Genomic DNA, 16,229 nt, shown 5'->3' with positions numbered 1-16,229 from the left:
TTCTTACTAAAAATTCCCAACTGACAGGAAAAGATGCTTTTCCAGTCACTGCATCAGCCTTGCTTCTGGCTGGCACAGGCACCCCCAAAGCATGGTGACCAATCACACACTGTGCTGGGATCAGGAACAAAAACAACTTAGCTTATTTAAAAAACCCTCATATAACCGACAGCATTTCAATAAAATAAACTATGGTCACCTCATTTCCAACGTGATTTAAAGATTCCTATTCGGGGAGCAAGAGCTAGAACAGAATTTGTAAAGTTGCCTTATAATTTATTGTTTTCTTTGTGAGAATGATTTACTGTGCTGATGGTATCAGCTGCCTCACATCTCTTTTGTAGTTGTCTGATTTTTAGGAGCTGGGCAGAGCACAGACTTAAACTGTTGAGGGATATTTCTTAGATAATCTATGGAAAATGCTAGATTTTGGCAGATGACTCAAACTCCTCCAGCAAAACGGTGTGACCATAATGCAGAATCTCTAGATTTTATATATATATATATATATATATATATATATCTCACTAGCAGAAGAAACAATGAACAAAGAGAAGTTGTACTGAAACATCTAAAGCTGAGGTGCAATAACTGCTCCGTGAAATGCTAAACTGGGGATGCATGTTGCAATCCTATTGTCACAGACAATGTCTGTTATTTTTATTGCCCATGATAGGAAGTTTTGATTGCTCCCAAACCTCATCAGAGACACTGTTTTATGAAGGATTATAAATTAAGAAGATAAAGTCCAGTCACCCGATGACATGTTGTATTTTACAAAATATGAGAAATCCATAAGTCACCAGGCACTCACTCACATATCTTCAGCATCCCACGCTCCAATCTCTTCCAAGCACCTTCCATTCAACCTCCCCTCTAAAAGCCACATCCCTCCTTTTGCTCTGCCTACATTTTAGACGGGTAATTCAAGGTTTTGCTCTCATCAGATTTATGAAGATGAAAGAGCCAGCACAGAGGTGAGATATAGTCTTGCCCTGATACAAAAAAAGCTGGTTCCTCTACCCACAGGAATCCAGGAAGATGTGGGAGCCCCGGCAAGATATCAGCTCACTCCATGAAAGCCAACAAGAGCAGTGGCTTCATGAGTGTTCTGGGACTGGAGCACACCAGCCAGATACCATCAGTGAGCTCCAACTCCTTCCTGAGAGACAGGGACCTCTCCTGCTGTGCTCCCAGAGCACCTGTGGGAACCTCTGCTCCATGCACATCTGAGCTGGTGGTGGTGGTGGATCTGGCAGCTGTGGTGGATCTGAAAGCTGGCTGTGGTGGATCTGGCAGCTGTGGTGGATCTGAGAGCTGTGGTGGATCTGGCAGCTGTGGTGGATCTGAGAGCTGTGGTGGATCTGAGAGCTGTGGTGGATCTGGCAGCTATGGTGGATCTGACAGTGTGATGGATCTGACAGTGTGATGGATCTGACAGTGTGATGGATCTGACAGTGTGGTGGATCTGGCAGCTGTGGTGGATCTGACAGTGTGGTGGATCTGACAGTGTGGTGGCTCTGACAGCTGTGGTGGATCTGACAGTGTGGTGGATCTGAGAGCTGGCTGTGGTGGATCTGGCAGCTGTGATGGATCTGGCAGCTGTGGTGGATCTGAGAGCTGTGGTGGATCTGACAGTGTGGTGGATCTGGCAGCTGTGGTGGATCTGACAGTGTGGTGGATCTGACAGTGTGGTGGCTCTGGCAGCTGTGGTGGATCTGAGAGCTGTGGTGGATCTGGCAGCTGTGGTGGATCTGGCAGCTGTGGTGGATCTGAGAGCTGTGGTGGATCTGACAGTGTGGTGGATCTGGCAGCTGTGGTGGATCTGACAGTGTGGTGGATCTGGCAGCTGTGGCTTCCAGCTCGGCTGGCTGGGGGGATCTGCCCCTGCACCCCGTGAGTCCCTGCCCCGCAGCCGTCCCGCTGTGCCTCCCTGGGACACAATCCTGCCTCCCCAGCTGGGAATGGGTCTCTCCACCCCGGTGCCTTTCAGTTCACCCTCTGTAACAGGCTGGTACAGCTCTGGTGCCAATATTAGGATTAACAAACCCTATAGATTGAGGGGATCAGATCTTACACTACCTGGAGCCATAGAAAGACCTAAGATGGCAGACTCAAACCCATGAAACTGTGAGCATTTATTTGTTACTGATCCGTGTTTCTGGGCCCTGCTCAAGGCCCTGGCCTGTTCTGTTCTGCACTAGAGTGCCACAGTATATTTTAAGGGATTACTCTACTGTCACTTTCACTGTACTCAATTTATTCTTCGTTAGAGGTCTGAGATACACCACTAACACATTAATCATGTGTCACTCATCCCACGGGAGCACAGAAAACAAATAGAAACCAACCCTTCCTTTCCTAACACGAACAGCTCTAATTAACATGGGAATTTGTTCTGCTGGTTGTTTTTGTTGTCTTCAGAAATTACTTCTGCAAATAAGCAAAACAAAAGAGAGAGACCTTCCTTGTGAAAAAAAAAAAAAAAAAAGAAAAGAAAAAACCTGACTACACAGTTTCTTGAAGTGGTGCTTGTACATTTAAAGTACAACGTTCTGGAACATTTTTTGTACTTTAAATGATTAAGCCTGCCTTGAAATATGATTTCCTGGCTTTAAATATCAATGTCCTCAATATTCACATGGTGAGAGTTTTATGTATTGCCAGATTGTGACGACAGAAAAGGACACTTTGTCATTTACATTTACGACACTACTCACAGACTACAACTATTTGAGTCCTGCGTGGTTTTGAATAGATAAAATGGAAAAACAAGCCATGAAGCCCTCTTTGCAGTGACCCAGGGTTACTGTGGAACTGTGGTGTGAACTGTACACTTCTACATCAGTCACAAGCAGATTCTGTACTTGTTAAAATCGGCTGCAAAGCTGGCACTAGTGCTTCAAAAGGACTACTTTGGGAAAAATACATAACAGTGGAGCCCCTGCAGCTCCGGGTTTGGTTTTGGTTTGGTTTTTTAAACGCCCGTAGCTTGTGGAAGGAAGAGATCTCATTTACTGAAATGTTGCCTTTTGGTGTGTGTATGAAACAAGAGGCTGAGCTCCAGAGCAGGTCGGTGACAGAAACAATCGTACATTTCAAAGGAACCTCCTGCAAGGCCAAGGAGCTTTTTGTTATGTAAACGACCCCAACTTGTTTGTTTTTGTTGATGTTTTTAAATGCCAAGTTGTCGATATGTCTGTTGTGTTAAACACATCAAACAGGGAACCAGAACATCAGTCTCCTGCATTCTGAGTTCTGCTGGAGACACGGATAGTTTGCTTAGGGCTGCATTTCAAACAGCAGCTCTTTGATGCTTTAAATGCCCGGCCGAGGAGTCCCCATTAAGGCGGGGAGGTGGGAACAGCGGTCAGAGGGCGATCCCTCGCAGGACAGGACCATTAACAGGGGCTGCCAAACTGAGACAGCTTCTGCCTCAAAGATGGCTTCAAACTGGTACCAAAACAGAGACAAACCCAAAAAAGGTCACTGCCACTGCTGGTATTCAAACCCCGCGCTGCTCCTGGGAGTGATGAACGGGAACATGCAGCTCTCTGCAGTCCGGGAATTCCTGCCCGGCCCCAGCAAGGCTGCGGAGCGCCGGCCCTGGGCTGGTGTGGCCAGGACGGGCACCCTGCGCTGGCCAGCGGTCAGCCCCGAGCCGGCGGCAGAGCGGCGAGCAGAGGCACAACTGCGCGGCCTCAGGGCAAGGTCACGGCGGCCCTTGCAGCCCTCTTGAGCCTTATGGTTCCCAAGGTTAAAAGAAAACCATTACTCTGTTTTCTGGGCTCCAGAGACACGTGGGATTTTCAGCAGGTGGAGATCTGAGTGCAGAATTTGTAAGATGGAAACAGCAGCCAGAACAGAGCTCTCAGAATAAGTTCTTCCTTATTATTACTTTCATGACTGTTTTTCTAGGAAACACATACTATTTATAGATAGATTGAATCTCTTTTTTTTTACTTTTAAGGCGTATCTGATCCAGTGAGCACTCACTCTGATCCAGTGAGCGCTCACTCTGATCCAGAGAGCACTCACTGTGATCCAGAGAGCACTCACTGTGATCCAGAGAGCACTCACTCTGATCCAGAGAGAGCTCAGTCTGATCCAGAGAGCACTCACTGTGATCCAGAGAGCACTCACTCTGATCCAGTGAGTGCTCACTCTGATCCAGAGAGCACTCACTGTGATCCAGTGAGCACTCACTCTGATCCAGAGAGCGCTCACTGTGATCCAGAGAGCACTCACTCTGATCCAGAGAGAGCTCAGTCTGATCCAGTGAGTGCTCACTCTGATCCAGAGAGCACTCACTGTGATCCGGTGAGCACTCACTCTGATCCAGAGAGCACTCACTGTGATCCAGAGAGCGCTCACTCTGATCCAGAGAGCACTCACTCTGATCCAGTGAGTGCTCACTCTGATCCAGAGAGCACTCACTGTGATCCAGTGAGCACTCACTCTGATCCAGTGAACACTCACTCTGATCCAGAGAGCACTCACTGTGATCCAGTGAACGCTCACTCTGATCCAGTGAGTGCTCACTCTGATCCAGTGAACACTCACTCTGATCCAGTGAGTGCTCACTCTGATCCAGTGAACACTCACTCTGATCCAGAGAGCACTCACTCTGATCCAGTGAACACTCACTCTGATCCAGTGAGCACTCACTCTGATCCAGTGAACACTCACTCTGATCCAGAGAGCACTCACTCTGATCCAGTGAGTGCTCACTCTGATCCAGTGAGCACTCACTGTGATCCAGTGAGCACTCACTGTGATCCAGTGAGCACTCACTCTGATCCAGTGAGCACTCACTGTGATCCAGAGAGCACTCACTGTGATCCAGTGAGCACTCACTCTGATCCAGAGAGCACTCACTGTGATCCAGAGAGCACTCACTCTGATCCAGTGAGCACTCACTGTGATCCAGTGAACACTCACTGTGATCCAGAGAGCACTCACTGTGATCCAGTGAGCACTCACTCTGATCCAGTGAGCACTCACTGTGATCCAGAGAGCACTCACTGTGATCCAGAGAGCACTCACTCTGATCCAGAGAGCACTCACTGTGATCCAGAGAGCACTCACTGTGATCCAGTGAGCACTCACTCTGATCCAGTGAGCACTCACTGTGATCCAGTGAACGCTCACTGTGATCCAGAGAGCGCTCACTGTGATCCAGTGAGCACTCACTCTGATCCAGTGAGCACTCACTGTGATCCAGAGAGCACTCACTGTGATCCAGAGAGCACTCACTCTGATCCAGAGAGCACTCACTGTGATCCAGAGAGCACTCACTGTGATCCAGTGAGCACTCACTCTGATCCAGTGAGCACTCACTGTGATCCAGTGAACGCTCACTGTGATCCAGTGAACGCTCACTGTGATCCAGAGAGCGCTCACTGTGACCCAGTGAGCACTCACTCTGATCCAGTGAGCACTCACTCTGATCCAGTGAACACTCACTGTGATCCAGAGAGCACTCACTGTGATCCAGAGAGCACTCACTGTGATCCAGTGAACGCTCACTCTGATCCAGTGAGTGCTCACTCTGATCCAGTGAACACTCACACTCACTCTGGCTGTGACTCCGCCGTGTGTGGGGTGTCATGCCTGGAGCCCCGGGGAGGGGAAGACAACCTCACCGTTGTTCCATTTCATCCTCTTTCCAACCTGTGCCTGCACAGGACAGCCTGGCTGGACAGCGAGGGCTGAAATAAACACCTGGATGCAGCCAGGCTGTTCTCCACTTCATCCTCTATGTGTGGCAATGCCCCAGTGTCAGCAGGGTTCCCTGGAGTACCTAATAAAAGCAGAATCTGCTCCATGAAGTACCTTGTTCAGAGGTCACTAACCATCAGCAGTCAGTCTATGTGAAGCCAAATCTGGAAGTTAAAAATAGGAGTAGAGGACGTGCCTTCTTCTGCCTTAAATTTGGTTTTATCATATCCTGCAAATGAAGGGCTTTGAGGAATTTTCAAAACTGATCAAAGAGCTGTGTAATACACCCCTTCACAGTCCAGACTCTGTGGGCTCTAAGGGTGGTATTTTCAAAGAAATATGCAGAAGAACCTGTTGCCCCAGATAAGTTAATTAACAAAACCAGTAATGGCTGGAATTCTGAATTTGTTTATTCTTCAAACCTTCTCTTGCCACTGCACTGTACTTCGTTTCAAAAACCATACATTGAAACTTCAGTTTATCAGAAGCTGTACCACTGTAACACTCTCCTAATTGTGTGAGAGCCTGTGCTTACAGCTCGATAATCAGGTGCACTCTAAATATTGATACAGTTATGCAGGATAACCAGGGAAGCATGGAGTCAAAACCTGGAATGCCTTTCCGTGTCTGTGGGGAGAGCAGAGGGTCAGAGCAGTGCAGTGGAAACCAAACTCCTGGGCACCAGATTAGATTAATGTGCAAAAAATAAGCAGCTGAGTTTGTGCATCTCTAGCCTTAGGACTCAAACAATGCCAACTCCCCTGAGGAATTTTCTCCTTCCTCTTCTCCTATGGCTCTGTTCTCAGCATCTTCAGCCTATTTACTACCTATGCTCAATTTTCTCTCTCCTGTCTTTTCTGGAGGAGCTCACAGATTGCAAAGTTTCACTCCATATAGACACACTCAGTCAGTGTTTACTTTCTTGTGAAATTTGCTATCAAAGACAACCCTACAGCATTCAAGATTCAGAAGTCTCTTTCCCACAGTTCTCCTTGTTAGATATGCAAAGGAGGTCCTTGAAGAGCTATTACAGAGTGTGAAAAGAAACATAAAATTTGGTGCACTCTTGATGTTCCTATCTCAGCATCGAGACTGAAACAAAGCAAAAAGGACTCCCCTACAATACTGCAGCCTCTGTTGTCAATACCGTGATTCGAATGTTATCAAATTACTGTGGTGATCACGGGCCAGTGGCGAAATTTGTTTATAGGACCACAAAGAGTCAAAATCAGTCTCCTTTGTAATGCAGTTGTCAGTGCAGCATTGCTATAGCTGGGAGCAACTCAGGATGTGAGGAAGCCAGGCTGAGGGCAGGAGAAGGTTTCTGTCAGACCAGCTGGGTATAGCTGGGAAAAACTGGCCAGCTTTGAGGCATACAAAGCTCTCCTCAGGCTAAAAGCTTTGGAGTGAAAGGTGGGGGCTTTTTTCCCCCTGTTTTATCAATTGATCAAATGTTCTTTGTCCCTTTCCTGTTTTTTATTTCACACAGACATTAGTCTCAGATAGAAGAACTATAAAATAACAAATACACAAGACAGAACCAAACAATGCCTGTCTTCCACAAAAGCACATTTTTAGGTTTAAGGCACCTGCTCAGAACTGGCAGTCTCTTCTTGACAGTCTCCTGTGTTCATCAGCGCCTTTGGTAGCCCAGAACTTTGAACCTCTGTTTCTTACCACAGTCTTTACCCAAAAAGAGAGATAAAACACAAGTTTTGAAATATCTTTTCGTTTCTATGGAACAAAAAAAGCTCAAAGCAGTGGCAGGTAGCGGCCAGTAGCACAGAGAGCTGTGTGTGGGCAGATTAGAGACTGAAGGGATGGGATCACTCGAGAGGAGGGGAAGAGAAGCCAGGCACATGCAGATGATGAAAGACTGATCAGGAGTGGAGGAGAGGGGAAGGGGAGCAGAGGTGCTGATCAGTGAGGAAAGGAGCAAACGAGGTGCACAATGTGGGCTCCACTCCAGATGTTGCTGCTCCTCGTTAGCTCCCGGGGATGCTGCAGGTCTGAGCCCCTCCGGAGAGGCAGAGGCAGGAGCAAAGATGGGAACTGACTGAAGAATTTCTGAGGAGCTGCCTCGCCAGCAGGAAATGCCGATTGATTAATACTGAGCATTTTGCAATAAATATGTGTTCTCAAAAAGCCTAAATATATTAAAAATAAACCAAACCAAAAATAAATCTTCATTCCAACATTATCCACATCCAGTATTTTTGAATTTCATTTTGAAATGACAGGTGGTTTTGCAACATACTGGGCTTTGTCCATTCTAACACAGCAGCATTTTTGAAAATATAATTGAAATCGTTTCATTCGCTGATATTTTTTTCCTGCGTCATGAATTTATGTCACATCAGGATTTTCAAAAAATGCTCTGATGTGGAAAAAAAAATCAAAATAATGACTTTTCCTGCAGCTCATGCCTTCCCTGAGATAGGAAGTTTGATTCAAAGCATACACTGAATTTAGCTGGACACCCATTGACTTCAGTGGAGCAGATCTGTGAGGAGATCTTGAAGAAAGGAAGGAAAAAACTAATGACAACAAAATGAAGGAATTCCTCTTTAAACAATGCCTTACAAACATGCACAAGGATCGCTCGGTCCTGCCTTTGATGTGCAACTCCCCAAAGCTTTAACTTTGCTACTACAGGAAGAGCAGAGCTGGGCCCCCAAAGCAGCTGGGCAGGACCCACATCTGTGCTCAGAGCGCTGGAGCTGCCCCATCACACCCTGCTGCCTGCCCTGGGAGCTCACATCTGCCCTGGCAGGGCCGTGCCAAAGTCCTGCTTTACAGCATGAAATAACCACGGGCACTCGTTTCCGGGGTTTGTTGTGCAGCCCTTGGTGAAGTCAAAGCCTCGTTTGTGCCCTTTGCCTGAAATATCCGTTCCACGTCACAAGCAAGGCCTGAAGCTGTTTGGAACAGCATTTTCTGAGCTAAAATCGGATCTACCAGCCCAGGACCTGTTTGTTTCACAGAGCTGATCCCGTGTCTTTTCTGGATTAACGTGTGAGGATACCGCAGGCTCGAGCTGAACAGACCCAAAGGCAACATGTACTATTGTCTGGACCAAAAATAATTGAAACCTGTTAATATTAGCACTCAGGCAGATTGTAACTTGTGGCTTCCTGAAAATAAAGCTTTCGTAATGGGGATGTTGATACACCCTTAACTGTTACAGCACAAACCACTGAAATACAGTTCAGTCAGCTCCATCAAGGAGTGTTTTGTAAATGAATAATGACTTTGCTTAAAGCTAATCAACATCAAGTGTGTTAAAAAAGATGAAATAGTGCTGGAAGGCAGTGGGAGGTAGAGGAGCCTCAAAGTGCAAACAGGTGCTGATCTCCCTTCAGGGGGGATTGAGTGGCACAGACCTTACAGGGCTGTCACTTCTGATCAAAGCAAGCTCCAAGACCACATAATCACCATCACCCACCTTTTAAAGGATGCCCTGATTTATCATCTGTCACTGTTAATAACTTGGCTACTCTGTCTAAAATACTTAAAAACATTACACGAGGATAACATTTCAAATTTTTTTTTAAGAAATGCGTAGATGTTTTAAACTCAAATGCACTGGAGTTGGTCCTTTGAGGCCATCTGTTGCTGGAGACCACCTGTCATCAAAAGCCCACCTGAGCACGTAACATCCCATCATTACAGAGCCATCCCCTTGAAGCCAGGGGTGTTAAGGGCTGGGGTGGGCAGGGTGTGAGTCACAGACACGGCTGTTCCTGGGCTCCTCATGCGCTCTGGAGCCCTGGGATGACAGCCAGATGTGAGTAATGGCTGCATAATAACAGACACATGAAATGCTGCTTGGGCAAAATCTGATAAGAGATCTGAACATTCCTGGACTGAGCCCCTCACATCCTTTTGGCCGTGGCGCTTGCACAGCACTGCTCAAAGTGTCCCAACATGTCAGGTCTCAAGCTAAACCCTGCAAGTACTGAGCTTAATTATATTTCTATTTATGAGAAGCATCAGCATTTCACTGAGAAACAAGACTCTTACTGTTGTAATTAGAATTTTGTGGGATTTTGCCCTGAATCCCATTTTCCCCTGCTGATCTCGTACTCTTACCTCATTAATCTCTCTTCAGTAAATCAAAGTGTTCTACCAAATACCTTTGCCAGAAAAAAGAACTTTCTGCCTTTCTTTTACCTGTACACGAGCCTGTGGCAAACATCTGGTTCTTGATTTACAGTGTATGTACACGCCAACTGAATGCATTTCTTTTAGAATTTTTATCTGATAAATGCCACCGAACATTTCTTCCTCAACAAGTTTCCTATGGAGTGACTGGATTGTTAAAATAACCACATACAGATACTTTTCCTAAAAGTCTGAGATAAGCAAATACCTATTGGGCCTTGACAGTAAAGAAAAATCCTATAAAATTCAACAAATAAAAATACAAACACAATTCCACTAAAATTTAAAATTACTGTGAAAAATAAAGAAGCTTAATATTTTTGAGATGTTGTCTTAATGACTTTTAGTATTATTATCACTTAACTAATATGCAGCTTTCTAAGACAAGAACACAAATCTGTGTTAAGTATGAATAATGCTATATTAAATGAATTGCTTTGAAATGAGAATATCACTTTCTCTTAACAGTAATAAGCTTCCAATTCCTTAAGAAGTAGCAACTTCAGTATTAAACTGTTAAGATCGTCAGGAGTTATGGGACAGTCAGAAGTACAATCTCTGAATTAATTAATTCTTAAGATGTCCTTAAAGCCAGTCATTGCACTTTGCTGCATTTACAGTGTACTAGTCCTGAAGTAAAGAAATTAGCATCATTATGTACTTGAAGAATCTAATTTCCTTACCAGTATCCCCCCTCCCCAATAATTCCTGAATAACTGCAAACATGAAATAAAATCTGAATACTTGGTTTACAGCTTAGCAGGAATCTCTCTGTAACACGAAGCATCCAGCCAAGAATTATTTGGCATTTTCATAGAAAAAGGTGCAGTTCTGCTCTGGTGGCAACGAAGGGCCTAAGCTGACAACTGAATGAACTCAGAATGGCAGCAGGAACTCAGCCACTGCTGAACATCTCTCTTCACTTTTTTCTCTTCCAGAATCCTGATAGCAGGCTGTAAGAATTCATCATCACCAGTGAAAGCAAATAATATTCTATAGCCTACAGAAACAGTGAGATGTTTATTTCAGTGCCCAGTGCACATTAGAGCGAAGCCTGAGAGCATTCCCTGAACAAACCTGTCCCTGCTGCAGCCAGCACTGACCCTTCTGTCAGGGATTCATTTCGTGTGAGGCACACACGTCCCTGGCAAGGGGACACACACGGTAACAAAACCCACACCTGAAGGGTTCCTGCAGCAATCTGCAATGCTCAGATTTTAAAACTCTCTATTTCTCGTGATCTCACACCATTGACTTAGCCAGAGCATATGCAGATGCACAGGCATTAATTCAGTAGTTTCAGAAGTGGATTTGTTTAGTGCAATGTCCTACTTTGGCTCCAGCACAGCATCCTCTGACCAGGATTAACTTCCAGGGCATCTCAAAGCTGTGTGTCAAACAGTGGCACACTGGCACAAAAGAGCAAAAAGATATTTTCTCTTCCTCAAAAGATAAATTTTATATCAAAAGCTACTTTATATATGTGCACTTTAGACATAAAGATTATTAATAATACCTGCAAGATCATTTCTGTCACTCAAGTTCCTCGTCACTGCTGGGAACACTTAAAAAGAGTACAAGGCACAAATTTATCTGTCACACTGCACAGATAAGTTGAAAAACCAGACCACTACTAAAGAACCTTTCGTTGGAAAATTCCCAGCCACAGCATGACTGTCCCAAGGATCCCCACTCTCCCCAAGTCCATCAAGACCTCTGTTCTCCCTGTGACGGGAGCCCTGACAGAGGCTTTTCTAGAGCAGCCTGTGTGAGGTTCTATCCCTCCCTGCCTCACCAGGCCATCACCCAGCCAGGTCACCAACTGGAAAACTGCATGGAAAACTTCATTCACACAAAATCATACTCCACTAGAACCTTCTTGGAAATGTATTTACAATTTGAGCTTCATCAGATAACTTCCCTGAAGTAGCATTCAAATCCTGCGTTTGTACTTCCCGGTCTTCCCTAAGTCTTTCCACAAATGGTGATACTTTCCGTGGTGTTAGAAAGGGGGAAAAATTCTCTGAAGGGCAGAGCCTGAACTGCGCTGCAGCTGCGTGGAGTGAGCCAGCGATCTTCAACATGCTGAACATAGCCTGTGCAAATTTTAAAGGGGTGTCAACAGAGGATCACTGCTGTAATTTCAGTGCTTTGTAAACATGGTACTGCTCTACATCACTGCAGCTTTTTACATCACTAAAGCTTCTTCCCATTCACTCTTCTCAGTTGCAGAGGCTCACAGAAAGGTGCAACTTCAAAATCCATTTATTTCTTTCCAACTTGCAATTTCTTTCGAGTAAGTTACTGTTCTCTCTATCTGTACTTGCAGGCAAGTATAACAACAACTATTATATTCAAAGTGTGCTTTTATCAAATAATCCAGGAAACAAGTTTATTAACCCCAAAGCACATCAGAGAAAGTTTAGAACACACAAAATTATCAAACTAAAGAACATATTTTATTTTTAATAAAATAGTGGAGCATGAAAAATAATTGTATATTACAAATATATACAGCACAAAACTGTGCACCCCCAGCACAGTAAAGAGCATCACTCTATACAAAGCTTCCCTTTGCAGAATCTAGTGCTTCTTGATCTATTCATAGTGAGAATTTGTTTAACAATAGAAAGAGTCAATAAGCCCTTTGGGTCTCTTTGAATTGATCCCCCCCTTTTTTTTTGCACAAATCAGTCCAAACGTGTATAACATTGGCTTGATTTCCATTAAAAAGCCACAAAATGTAACACTAAAGGGTTTCTGAGGACTAGACCTCTTAGTTCTTTTGTTAAGAGATTTCTTTTGTTGTCTTTATGTACAGCAAAATACTTGTTTCTCTTTTCATGTCATGGTAAGAAAAAAAAATGTATTGCACATTATTCTTATTCACAAAGTTTGTGTCTGGTGCAGGAAGTTTCTCTTTTGGTGAAAGAATATTGGTGAGCATTATAGATTGAGCCTATTTTTAGGCACTCCAAACCCAGTAGGCTCGGAGGAGTTGTAAAGGATTTTAACATTAGCACGGAGGTTGCTTTCCCAGAGAGCATCCTTGCTCTGGACAGGCCTCCTCGGGACCTCAGTGTCCCTGGAGAGACAATGCTCACTCGGGCACTTTTAAAATCAAACCATTGCTCCATAAAACTTGACTATACCTTGTTACTCAGAAAGCTGAAGAAAATCCAGCCCAGCTACATGAAAAAGTTAAATAGGTGTTGGTCGTTGTGTTTGGTTTTGTTTTTACGTTGTTTTTCTTTTAATCTGAGGGATGGATGTAATCCTTAACTACGAATTAGTAATAGAAGAGACTGTTTTAATTCACAGTATTTCTTTCACTGAAAACCTTTCCGTGAGTACGTTTACCTTCAGTTTTTCACCAGGTCCTGAATTCAGCATGATACATTTTTGTGCCTTGAGATATTAAACTGTTCTGACAAAAAAAGCACCATTCATTTTTTAATTTCTGACTGCTACTTGGACATTTGTAAGTCTGTAAGGTGAGATACAGTCTTTTCTAAAACCTGGTCACACACAGGTGGGCGGTTGTAATGTTGATTCATACTTTGCAAGGTGAGTTTTCTGTGGATGTTGAGGTTTTTTGTAGATTCCACTACTCGTAATAACACTTGCGGGTTTTCTCCTGCTTCTCTTCTTTAATCTCCGACTACAAACATTTTGCCAGGATTGAAGAGTCTTGGAAGTCCAGATCCACATGCCACTGGTAATGCCCACAACTAACAACATAAAAATCTTGACCATAAAAATTTCTACTGCTGGGATAGAGTTATTCATCATGCAGTCTAAGTTTTTAGTCTGATTGTTCATCTTGCATTTCTGTTGAGTTGCCACAATTTTCCAATAATCCATGTTCAGTCTCTCATAAAAATAGCAAGCTATCACACAAGTTGCAGGCACTGTATACAAGACTGAGAAGACACCAATCCTCACCATAAGTTTCTCCAACTTGTCGGTGTTTTCTCCACCTGTTTTCATCACCCTCCTGATATGAAAAAGGGCCACAAACCCCGAAAGAATAAAAGAAGTGCCAATGATTAGATAACAAGCCAAAGGAATGAGCACAAACCCCGTCAAGGCATTCACATCCATGCTGCCAACATAGCACAGCCCTGTCAGCTCGTCTCCAGCCACCCTTCTCATGACCAGGATCATGATGGTCTTCACGGCCGGGATGGCCCACGCTGCCAAGTGGAAGTAGCTGCTGTTGGCTTCGATTGCTTCGTGCCCCCACTTCTTCCCAGCCGCCAGAAACCACGTTAAAGTCAGGATCACCCACCACAAGGAACTCGCCATACCAAAGTAATACAGAACCAGGAACACAATGGTGCAGCCAGTGCTCTCCAGCCCCTCCTGGATGACATAGAGCTGGCCGCTGTCCCTGTCGCAGGCAATACTCTCAGCACCTGAGAAGAGGCGGATGATGTACCCCACTGAGTAGACGCAGTAGCACATCGAGAGGAAGATAATGGGCCTCTCGGGGTACTTGAAACGCTGAGGATCTATGAGAAAAGTGAGGACAGTGAAAGCACTGGAGAAGAAGCACAGAATGGACCAGATGGCAATCCAAATGACAGCGAACTGTTTGTCATCCCTGCTCCAGTAAACATCAACCCCTGGCGTGCAGAGCGGCGCGCAGGAAGCGCTCTTTTCCACATGGTGGAACTTGCCAGGATTTTCACAGGACGTTCTGCTGAGGCTGTCCTTGTGCTGCTGCAGATCGTGGCCACTGCTGGGCCGCTGGGGACGGAAAATGGGTGGCAGCATGCTGGAGCCCCTGGGTGGCTCATCCGATCCGTTGTTGGGGGCCTCCATGCACAGGTAATTGGGGTCGTTCTTGTTGGGCAGTTTGCTGCAGTCCAAGGAGTCTGGCCACTTAAAATTGAACTGCTCCATAATCGGGGAGCACTTCAGCCTCGCCTGCTCGCACATCACCCTGCAGGCTGGGATCGGGGTAGAAACCTGCTCCGTGCACATCGGGGCATAGAGGGAGCACAGGAAAAATTTCAGATGGCTGTGGCACCCGTACTCCACCAAGGGGGCAAACTCGTGCAGCTGAATGGCAGCTTCCCTTTGGTTTTCGTGCCCCATCAGGTTTGGCATCCTCGTCATGTTGTAGCCAATATCCTTGCACATGGGGATTTCGATGGGCTGGCACCTCCCGTCGCCGGGGCGGTCGATGTCCATGGAGCTGATGGCCGCGCAGCAGCCGCTGAGCCAGCAGAGCAGCAGCGCGGTGCGCCCGGCGCTCCCGGCCGCCGGCCCCATTGTGGCGGCTCGCGTGTGGCCGGAGCGCGGCCGCGGGCGGGGGCCGAGCGGGGCGGGGGCCGCGGGGCTCAGAGCAGCGGCCGGCCCGGCCCTGCCCGCGGCAGCATCGCCCCCGAGCGCGGCGGGGCCGCGGGGCCGGCGGAGCGGGGCAGCATCGCCCGGGCCGCGGCGGCCCCGCGGGGAGCGCCCGGGCGGCTGCGGGCGGAAGGGAAAGCGCCCCCGGCCCGCAGATGCGCCAAACTTACGGCGGGCAGCCCGGCAACTTTCTGCTCCCCGGGCTTCCACTTTTGCGATCCGTCTTCCCACCTCCCTCTCTCCTCCGCTGCTTCCTGCGCCCCGCTGCCGCTTCCCGGCCGCGCCGGCGGAGCGATGCCGGGAGGGCTCGGTCCGGGCAGAGCCGAGCGATCACCGCTTCCACTCGCACATGTCCCGGGCGGCTTTTGGTGCTGCGGGTGTCTCCGGGGATTGTCCTCTCCTCCAACGGGTCACAGCTCCGCACTTTCTTGCCGAGAGGTGGGGATTGGTTTATCCGAGTGCGGAATAAAGGAGGAGGAGGAGGAGGAGGAAATATCTAAGCCATTGAAGAGGGGGGCCTGAAAAATCCCCCCCCCCCTCCTCGCCGCCCTCTGGTCTGGGTTTGCGATAGGTCGGCTCCGCCGCGCTTTGCCGAGCAGGGCTGGCGTGTGCGCGGTGTCTGTGCCGGCTCCGCTCCCCCCGCTCGCCACCGGCTCCCGGGGCCGGAGCAGCTGGAGCTTCTGGGGGCGGCTGAATCCGAGGATGAAATAAAGTAAAAAAAAAAAAAAAAAAAAAAAAGCTAAACCCAAGAAGAAAAAAAAAAAAAAACCTGTGGAGGATCCGCCTCGCATACGACATCCACTTTGCATGAGAAAGGTGAAGCTGACACGGTGATTTACTTTCCAATCACTCGGAACGCCTTGAAACCTCCTTAAGGACCCCTACAGGTTCTCCTTGATCGGCACAGATTAGAAAAAGCCCCATTTGTTTCTCTCTCCTTCTCTCTTTCCTTCCTTTCTCCTTTCCCTCCCGTTGCCCTCTCTTGAAAG

At 46.7% G+C, this 16,229-nt stretch overlaps 1 protein-coding gene across 1 annotated transcript; it reads right to left on the bottom strand.

Annotated features, from left to right (window-relative positions):
- Window positions 1–12,322: 12,322 nt before the first annotated feature.
- On the bottom strand, window positions 12,323–15,197 carry FZD10 (frizzled class receptor 10). The gene has a single exon (XM_048323197.1). The coding sequence runs from the start codon at window positions 15,163–15,165 to the stop codon at window positions 13,408–13,410; it is 1,758 nt and encodes a 585-aa protein (XP_048179154.1). The 5' UTR covers window positions 15,166–15,197; the 3' UTR covers window positions 12,323–13,407.
- Between the last annotated feature and the right edge of the window lie 1,032 nt (window positions 15,198–16,229).

This window comes from Corvus hawaiiensis, chromosome 18, assembly GCF_020740725.1.
Source record: "Corvus hawaiiensis isolate bCorHaw1 chromosome 18, bCorHaw1.pri.cur, whole genome shotgun sequence".
Lineage (NCBI taxonomy): Eukaryota > Metazoa > Chordata > Aves > Passeriformes > Corvidae > Corvus > Corvus hawaiiensis.
The sequence above is the reverse complement of the archived record's forward strand: the minus strand, read 5'-3'. Positions and strand labels throughout refer to the sequence as shown.

Bases quoted from the DNA above. Each gene is read 5' to 3' on its own strand.
- FZD10 (XM_048323197.1), bottom strand. From the start codon at position 15,165: ATGGGGCCGGCGGCCGGGAGCGCCGGGCGCACCGCGCTGCTGCTCTGC.